The 9,342-nt window shown below is 42.5% G+C and overlaps 1 protein-coding gene across 1 annotated transcript in view; it reads left to right on the top strand.

Annotated features, from left to right (window-relative positions):
• The first annotated feature begins 606 nt into the window (after positions 1-606).
• LOC122815807 (arylsulfatase A-like) overlaps positions 607-9,342 on the top strand; it is a 294,200-nt gene continuing 285,464 nt past the window's right edge. The window contains exon 1 of the mRNA XM_044088606.1: positions 607-1,013. Within this exon, the coding sequence (XP_043944541.1) occupies positions 787-1,013 (227 nt within the window). The 5' untranslated portion in view covers positions 607-786. The remainder of the gene's footprint in view (positions 1,014-9,342) is intronic.

Here is a 9,342-nt window from a genome sequence, read left to right as displayed (position 1 = left end):
ACAAAATAGTCGCAAGCACTGGGCTGGCTGAAAATGGTGGGTGTTGAGACCAGTAAACCCCGCCTATCTGCGAGTAAGCACGCCCACCTCATATAATAAACGCACCCCCTTAAGAATAAAAGGAGTAGTTGCATAACTATAGACAAGCACGTCCGGAAAGTTTAATAGTGTAAATCATAGGAAAACAAAACAAAAATACTTATGACCATATTAAAAATGGGGGCGCACTTTTTGAACCAACAAGTGTTTATGTTAGAGCGATGTGAAAAATACAATGAACAAAGGAGCCTATGTACTCGGCTTAGTAACTCTCTGTAACCAGCCCAAAAGCAAAGCAGCAGTTCTACATCCGCCTGTTGAAGGTCTTGAGGAGCAGCAGCATAGCAACACTGATTCTAAGTTTCACCTGTTTTATCACAATTGCCCTGTAAAAATCTACACATAGTATAAATTGAGCTGTACAAAATGTAAACAAACGTATCCATTTATTTAAGAGGCACATGATCACTGTAAACTGATTTAGTGGGTAGGATCTAACGGTGACATATAGTTTGTGGTGGGTGTTCAGTTTTTGAAGGGTGGAACCAGGAAGAGTTTTCCTTGAAATTTGTATGCTCCATTCATTCCTGTTTGTTCGCTGTATGTGTTCTTAGCTGCTGTGGGGCTACAATAAGTGGTCCTCAACCCATTTGAAAGGCAACAAGCAAAATCACTGATCATACCGTTACCACAGCAATCCTGGTCTGAGCTTTTTGAAACACAGCTTGACGTAACTGCTGTGCTAAAATGTTGCAGCAGCTCTGGGGTTTCCTTTCATTAATTTATCCACTGGTGTCTTCTGCGAACTCGTCTTTGCCAAACATCGTGCTGATTTTCGGTGATGACCTGGGCTTCGGAGATCTGGGATGTTATGGACATCCCAGCTCCCTCACTCCAAATTTGGATCGTCTTGCAGCTGATGGGTTGCGATTCACAGATTTCTATTCAGCAAATTCACTTTGCAGCCCTTCCAGGTAAGGAAAATACATACTACATTCCTAGAATCGCTGTCAAATTTTGCATTACACGGCTACTATCTATTTTTTTTTAATATTTTTAGTTTTCTTCTTTTCTTGTATTGTATGCATTTTACAAGATCCAGTCAAGCAAGATACGGTACACTCATAATTTTTCTATTTTGTTCTGTCTTCAAGTGGATCTCTACTGAAATTAAGTCTTGAAAGAGTGAACAGGAAATATAGGTACTAGAGATAAAAATAAGGCTTCTATATCTATCGCTCTAGCTATATATCTGTCTAGCTGTCTGGCTTGTTTACTTGTCCTTCGTAGTATTTGGAAGGTTGCTAATGTCTGTGCTGTTAAAACGGTCCCTGACTTGGAAGGGAACCTTTGGGAGTAAGTAATTAGTGTCCTGAGAAAATGTACATCAGCATTTTTATGCGTATCATGTCTAATATATATATAAAGAAATATTTAAACATCATGTAAATAAGCTCGTGTACAGATATTTTACCCTGCAATTATAAAGGGGCATGACGTGCAACTTAAAAGTGGAGCTTTTCGGGCCTTCGTCGGAATTTCATAGTCAACAAAGACTAAAGATCGATAAATAAAGGTGTAAATATGATTATTGACGAGTGTAATGTAATTGTGAAGTGACATATCTGTGTGAATCAGGCAGCAGTCCTTTCTTTTCGATTTGTTAGTGTTTAAGGTCTTCATATGTACCATATAATTTTGATCAGTACCCATACCTCTCAAGTGTACCTCATTACGAGGAACGTACCTCATTTGGGGTCTTAAAAAGTTCATGTTCCTCAAAGTTCCACATTGAAAGAGTGCTACACATTCAGTGTTAGCATTTGTTTTAAGTGAAATCCATGGTAAATAGAAATTAATCATGTTAATTCATTAAAATATCTTCTTTATAAGTAAAATCAGCATATGTTGAAGTTGTTAGTAAGCCATTAGTATGTGTTCCACATTTTGCCCATTTGTTCCACATTATGATGGCTAGTGTTCCTCATTTTGGTGATGGAAGGTTGAGAGCTATGCCTGTACCTCTCAACCTCTTAATGCAAAAATTCTGGACAAAGGCCTAAAAATAGGGAATATTTTAAATATTGGTCTTACAAACTTAGAAAGTTGCTAGAGTAACATAGTTTATTTTAGTAGCTGTATTTAGAGCACAACCAAAAGCTGTTTGCTGAATTTCCTGTTTGCACTTAATTTTAAATCGTTTTTTTCTTAAAACTTGCATATTTTCTGTCCTTGACCTAGCACTCTTGTGTGGGGTCATTTACTGCACTGTTATAACTTGATATTACTTGTGAACCTCTGCTATCTCTGTAAAAAACAAAAACAAAAAAATCTTGCTTTTTTCCCACTTTTCTGAGAGTTAAAAAGTTCAGTTACAGGCTTGCTGTTCCTGAACTGTTTGAAAGTTTCTGTGAGGCCATTTTTGCTTGGGCTGCAGGAGCGTCTCTGTGTTTATCAGTGGGAGTGACTAACATTGAGCAGCTTCCCTGCCCCCGGAGAGGTGGTTACTGACTTGAAACTGTAGTTTTATTGGCCACTAGGGGTCATTTCCATAACTCCTTCATCTTCCTCTTAAAACCTAGTTGGCTCGTGGTTTGAGCATCTTTTCAGGCTTGTTGGCTGTTGGTGAAGCACCCTCCAAGAGGAAAAAACGCTGAGAGAAGAAGGGAGCCACTTTTGAGATTTTAAGTATTTTTCTCTGTTTATTTGCTAAGTTTTTCTGCATAGCTGCCTAGCTTGAGCATTTTCTGGCTTGTTAAACTTGATTTCTGTATTAGTAGCTGTATTTAGAGCACAACCAAAAGCTGTTTGCTGAATTTCCTGTTTGCACTTAATTTTAAATCGCTTTTTTCTTAAAACTTGCATATTTTCTGTCCTTGACCTAGCACTCTTGTGTGGGGTCATTTACTGCACTGTTATAACTTGATATTACTTGTGAACCTCTGCTATCTCTGTAAAACAAAACAAAAAAAAAAATCTTGCTTTTTTCCCACTTTTCTGAGAGTTAAAAGTGCAGTTACAGGCGTGCTGTTCCTGAACTGTTTGAAAGTTTCTGTGAGGCCATTTTTGCTTGGGCTGAAGGAGGGTCTCTGTGTTTATCAGTGGGAGTGACTAACATTGAGCAGCTTCCTGCCCCGGAGAGGTGGTTACTGACTTGAAACTGTAGTTTTATTGGCCACTAGGGTCATTTCCATAACTCCTTCATCTTCCTCTCTTAAAACCTAGTTGCCTCGTGGTTTGAGCGTCTTTTCAGGCTTGTTGGCTGTTGGTGAAGCACCCTCCAAGAGGAAAAACGCTGAGAGAAGAAGGGAGCCACTTTGAGATTTTAAGTATTTTTCTCTGTTTATTTGCTAAGTTTTTCTGCATAGCTGCCTAGCTTGAGCATTTTCTGGCTTGTTAAACTTGATTTCTGTATTAGTAGCTGTATTTAGAGCACAACCAAAAGCTGTTTGCTGAATTTCCTGTTTGCACTTAATTTTAAATCGTTTTTTTCTTAAAACTTGCATATTTTCTGTCCTTGACCTAGCACCTTGTGTGGGGTCATTTACTGCACTGTTATAACTTGATATTACTTGTGAACCTCTGCTATCTCTGTAAAACAAAACAAAAAAAATCTTGCTTTTTTCCCACTTTTCTGAGAGTTAAAAAAGTTCAGTTACAGGCTTGCTGTTCCTGAACTGTTTGAAAGTTTCTGTGAGGCCATTTTGCTTGGGCTGAAGGAGGGTCTCTGTGTTTATCAGTGGGAGTGACTAACATTGAGCAGCTTCCCTGCCCCCCGGAGAGGTGGTTACTGACTTGAAACTGTAGTTTTATTGGCCACTAGGGGTCATTTCCATAACTCCTTCATCTTCCTCTCTTAAAACCTAGTTGCCTCGTGGTTTGAGCGTCTTTTCAGGCTTGTTGGCTGTTGGTGAAGCACCCTCCAAGAGGAAAAAACGCTGAGAGAAGAAGGGAGCCACTTTTGAGATTTTAAGTATTTTTTCTCTGTTTATTTGCTAAGTTTTTCTGCATAGCTGCCTAGGGCAGTGACTTGTGGTTTGTTGGCCAATTTGGGTCATTTCCTGTCTTATCCAGCCCCCTGCTATAAAGCACGCTTTAGCGCGGAGTTGCTACTGTTGCACACTAGGGCAGCGCCGGTTAAGCAGGTTTAAACTATTCGGGCTACCTAAAGTCCACTCTTCAAATTTTCCCTTAAAACTACCTTCCTCGAACTATACTACTGATCTAATCAGCGTATCCTATAATTAAAAAGATCATCTCTACTTGACTCCAAGTAGACTATTCTCTATCTGTTAAACGTAGCACTTGCTCCTACAGTACTTATTACCTTGATACGGCACTCTTGTCATAGATAGTACCCCAAAAAGGCAGCCGCCCATTTCTCGGTCACCCACGGGCCCCGGAATCTTTTTTAAAGTTTTTTGTCTATTCCTTCTAGCATGTCGAGGGATCAGTTGCTAGTGTCCTCTCCTGCTCAGCTGGTGAACCTGAATATTGAGGCAATGTTACAATTGCCTCATGTACACAGACAACCCTCTCCTCCTCCCACAAAACACAAATACATGCGAGAGATGCAACTACACGGCCAAACTGGAGGCTGAGCTCTTTCAACATAGGACTGGCAAGACCAGTCAGGAGGAGAAGGTTACCACACACACTATAGACCCAGTCTCACATATTACCATTACAACCTCAAATCATACACATAAACACACAAAGACATACTCGGAGGCTCTGATCAAAAATCTACCAAAACAGCAGAGGCCACCAAAGCAGACACCCAAACAACCACCACCTCAGAACACAACACCTGCAACACATAGACCTCACAGTCAGAGTGTCAAACAGTCACAGCCCTTAAGGCCAAACACAATGCCAGACACACTAGTCATTGGTGACTCCATAGTCAGACACACTGACGCCCCGCCACCAGACTCAGTAAGGAGAAGGTCACAGTAAGCTGCCTGTCGGGCGCCAGAATCCGCCACATAACGCAAGCACTCAGGTCTCTCAACAGCAGGTACAAATACGACTCAGTCATTGTCCACGCTGGTGTAAACGACCTGACACGCACCCCCTTGGACTACATGAAAAGAGACATTGAGGAGCTCTCTGATTATGTAGCCCAGACAGGTATGACCCTGACCTTGAGCAGTATCCTACCTTCACCAAGAATGATGCCACAATACAGAGATAAGATGATCAGCTTTAACAATTGGCTTAAACACTGGTGTCATTCAAAAGGGATCCAGTGTCTGTCTGCCTGGGATGACATGCTGGACAAGCCACGCTGCGCAAGGGACGGCTTGCACCTGTCACCCTGGGATTCCGGATATTGGCAAAGGCTCTTGCCACCCCATAGTGCCTTTTTAGGCAAGGCTCAAATTCTAAACATACCACCCTAGAACACAAAAAGGAAAAAACTAAGGGTAATGCTGCTCAATGCCAGAAGTCTAAATCTCAAAATGCACGACTCGAGGCCCTTCTCAGTATGGAGAACATCGATGTCTGTGCTGTGACAGAAACCTGGTTCAAGGCTCCTGAGAGCACCCCGGCGCTATCAGGTTTTACCTCATATCATGCTCCGCCCCAAAATCTGGACAATACCAAGAAAGGAGGGGGTATCCATATTCATTAAGGACACCCACACCTCAAGACTGGTGGCAACGACGATGCATCGGAGACCATCCAGGTGCAATTAACCATAGGCAAGACTGCTCTGCAAATTGTAGCATGTTACAGGCCACCCTCACAAACTCAGGAACCTCACATGGCCTTCCTGAAAACACTAGAGGGGATAAATGTATCACCAAACACCATCATACTAGGTGACTTCAATTACCCTAATATAGACTGGGAACACTACTCAAGCCCAAACACCCTAGCCCAAAAGTTCCTGGAATTCATAAACTCAAATGCCATGGAACAACTAGTCACCATCCCCACAAGAGGAGATAACATACTTGATCTCATCATCACGAACATGGGAGCACAATGTTCAACACCGGAGGTGTACCCCTCACTGGTGAGATCAGACCACAAACTAATCTCGCTGGAGGTCCTCATCCCACCCCCACCTGAAATAAAAAGACCACAGTAAAGAACTTCTCAAAAGCCGACTTCACACTACTAAAGACTAGTGTGGACTCTCTTAAGGCCCCCGAGAGGGCGGAAAACAGTACTCAAGCCGCTGAATCACTTACAAATGCCTTCTACCAGCACCTGCAGGACTGCATGGATAAGGCAATCCCAAGCAAAACAAAGACTCTTTGTACCAAAGGCAAGCATCCAGTCTGGTGGACCCCAGCCATAAACAAACTCTACAACAAAAGGAGGAAGCTACTACAAGATAGAGCAAAATCCTTAAAAGGTAAGACACCCTTGATCACTATAAGTAAAAACTAAGAGCTCTCATAAAATCATCCAAAGCAAATTTCGAGAGAAAAATAGCTAAAGACTCAAAAGACAATCATAAGGCCTTCTTTAGCTATGTTAGAAACCTGGGAGGAAACTCCCAGATATGCTCAGAGCTAGTTCAAAATGATGTGAAGATTACTGATCCTACAGACATTGCCAACATACTGGCTGACAGGTTCAGTGCAAACTTCTCCCTCCCCAAAAGGAGAGATATCTATACCAAACGATTGCAGCCCCCAAACATCTCCAGCTTCAAGTGAGAACTGCTCTTCCAAAGCAAAAACACAGCATCCATGGGACCTGATGGTGTCCCGGCTGTGTGCTCCATGAACTCAATGAGGAATTAAACCCACAGCTAGGACAGCTGTTTAATCAAAGTCTTACCTCTGGATACGCACTCAGGAGTGGCGCACTGCAACTGTGGTACCACTTCACAAAGGCGGTGCCTCCACCGACCCTGGAAATTACCGCCCATTAGCTTGACAAGCCTTATCTGCAAAGCCATGGAGAGGATCATAATGGACCTCATAAATAAAGACATAGGGAATTTGCAGACTTTGGATCCAACCCAGTTTGGCTTTGTCAAAGGCAGATCATGCCTTTTAAACTTGGTTGACTTTTTCAAACAGTCACCAAAGCCATTGATGAGGGAAAGGCAGTCCATACAGCCTACCTCGATCTGGCTAAGGCCTTCGATACAATACCCCATTCGGTATCATTGAAAAACTCATCAGCTTAAATGTCAACCCATACATCACAAGATGGGTTGCAAACTGGCTGAGTGACAGAACCCACAGGGTCAGAGCTGCTGGCGCCATGTCAGACTCAAAGCCTGTCACAAGTGGTGTCCCACAGGGCTCAGTCCTGGCCCACTCTTGTTTGGCATCTACTTTTCCAAGTACAAGCAAACACAGGAGGGTTATGAGCTGACAAAGTTTGCAGATGACTGCAAACTGGGCCATAGTAGAAAACACATCTGACACAGATATCCTTCAGAAGGGTCTCACAGAAACGGATAACTGGTGCCAGAGCCACGCCTAAAGTTAAATGCCAAAAATGCATAGTCATACCCTTCGGGAAAAACAAGGTTACCCCTAGCTACCAAATAGGTGGCAATCCACTGAGCACAGAAGAAGTTATCAGGGACCTGGGGACCCAGGTTGATAGTAGTCTGTCATTCGACACCCATGTAGCTAAAGTAGTTAGGAAGACCTTCTACATTGCCCACCTTATCATGAAGGGATTCTCATCTAGATCAAGGGAGGTCATAGTCTCCCTTTACTCATCACTCATCAGACCAATGATTGAGTACAATGCCCCATTCGGAATGTATCTGACCCGACACTTGCAGCAGCTGGAGAGGTCACAAAAGTTCCTCACCAAAAGGATAAAGGGTCTCAAGAATCTGTCCTATGCTGCCCGACTGAAAGAACTCCAGCTCTATTCAGTCGCCACGCTTGCTCAGAGGTGACCTTTGCCTAACATACAAGGCCATGTCAAACCCAGATTTGATGAATATGCTTCACCTCAAAAAATCTAGATCCATCAGAGCCACAAGGGCGGGAGACTTAAACCTTGACACGGCTATTAATAGGACGTGCTGGAGGGATAGATTCATCACCCAAAGACTCCCTATGCTGTGGAACAAAATCCCGGTACATGTGACGCAGAGCCACTCGCTGGCCTTGTTCAAGAGAAATCTTGACCAATGGATGGGAGATCGCAGATATACCCCAGGGATTACCTCAGTGTCACTGCTCGACAGAGGCACAGAAAAATAATGGGTATAGTTCCCCATACTAAAGGGGTGGCCTAAGCCACAAAACGATGGGCTAGGCTTGTAAATGCCCTCGGGCAGATAGCCTAGTATGAACCTATGAACCTATGAACCTATGAACATTTTCTGAGGAATTTGAAGTCAGAAACTCGTGTATGTCATTAATTAGTGACGTCACTTCCTTGGATCATCCTACTGATTTGCCAGAAAACTATATATTTTATGAGGAACAGGCCAAAAATATGAGTCAAAAATCTGGACATTCTGCGAAAATCTGTACAGTTGAGCGGTATGCTCAGGACCATTTCGCAAAAATGCTCATGTGATAGGACTGACTTCGGAGATTGTTTACACACAGGATGCGTGCACCGCCCCAAAATGTGACGTCACTGTGAAGCAGCTTCTTGGAGACGGGAATGTTGGAACTTATTTACATGCAGCTGTATTTGGAATATTTTCTATTCAAAAAACGAGGAGAAATCAAAATGTAACATTTGCTTCTCAGCAAACTGCCACATGATTGCTCTATCCAACATGAAAAGTACTGCATTTTCACAGCATTTCCTATGTGACAGAAATGGATTGTGTAGTACTACTGCTGGTAATGTGCAGGAGATGACTTGGAGAACGTGGAAGTCAGAATATTAGCAAGGGATCGGAGATTTGACCCGTACAAGCTCGGTTAAGCGTTGCATATAAGGCACATAGCTTTGAATAAGACCTTGTATAGTCGGATGTTTACTGCCGAACAGCTTAATCTAGTACTGAATAAAGAAAAAAAAATGTGTGTCCGATTGGAGCTACATTTCAGGTGCAGAGGCTTGGGTTTGTAGATCATGTTATGTTTTCTTTAGAAGTAGTTTTCTGATTCATATGCTCCGATGGAATATCCATAGCACTAATGGCTAAAACATATGTTGTCACTGTGAATGACAGTCAAACAGGGTGCGGTCACCAAATGGGTCAGTACTGTGGTAACTGTCATTAAACAGGGCAACATTAGAATTTGTAACAAGACATTAACAGCTACATCTAGAAAAAACCTTACACTTTGCAGATTATTGAAATAGTTGTTTTCAGGCAAAATGCCAAATTCTTGTTTAAAAAAA

Source organism: Protopterus annectens, chromosome 11.part0, assembly GCF_019279795.1.
Source record: "Protopterus annectens isolate FY-2018-M chromosome 11.part0, PAN1.0, whole genome shotgun sequence".
NCBI classification, from domain to species: Eukaryota; Metazoa; Chordata; order Ceratodontiformes; family Protopteridae; genus Protopterus; species Protopterus annectens.
The sequence above is the reverse complement of the archived record's forward strand: the minus strand, read 5'-3'. Positions and strand labels throughout refer to the sequence as shown.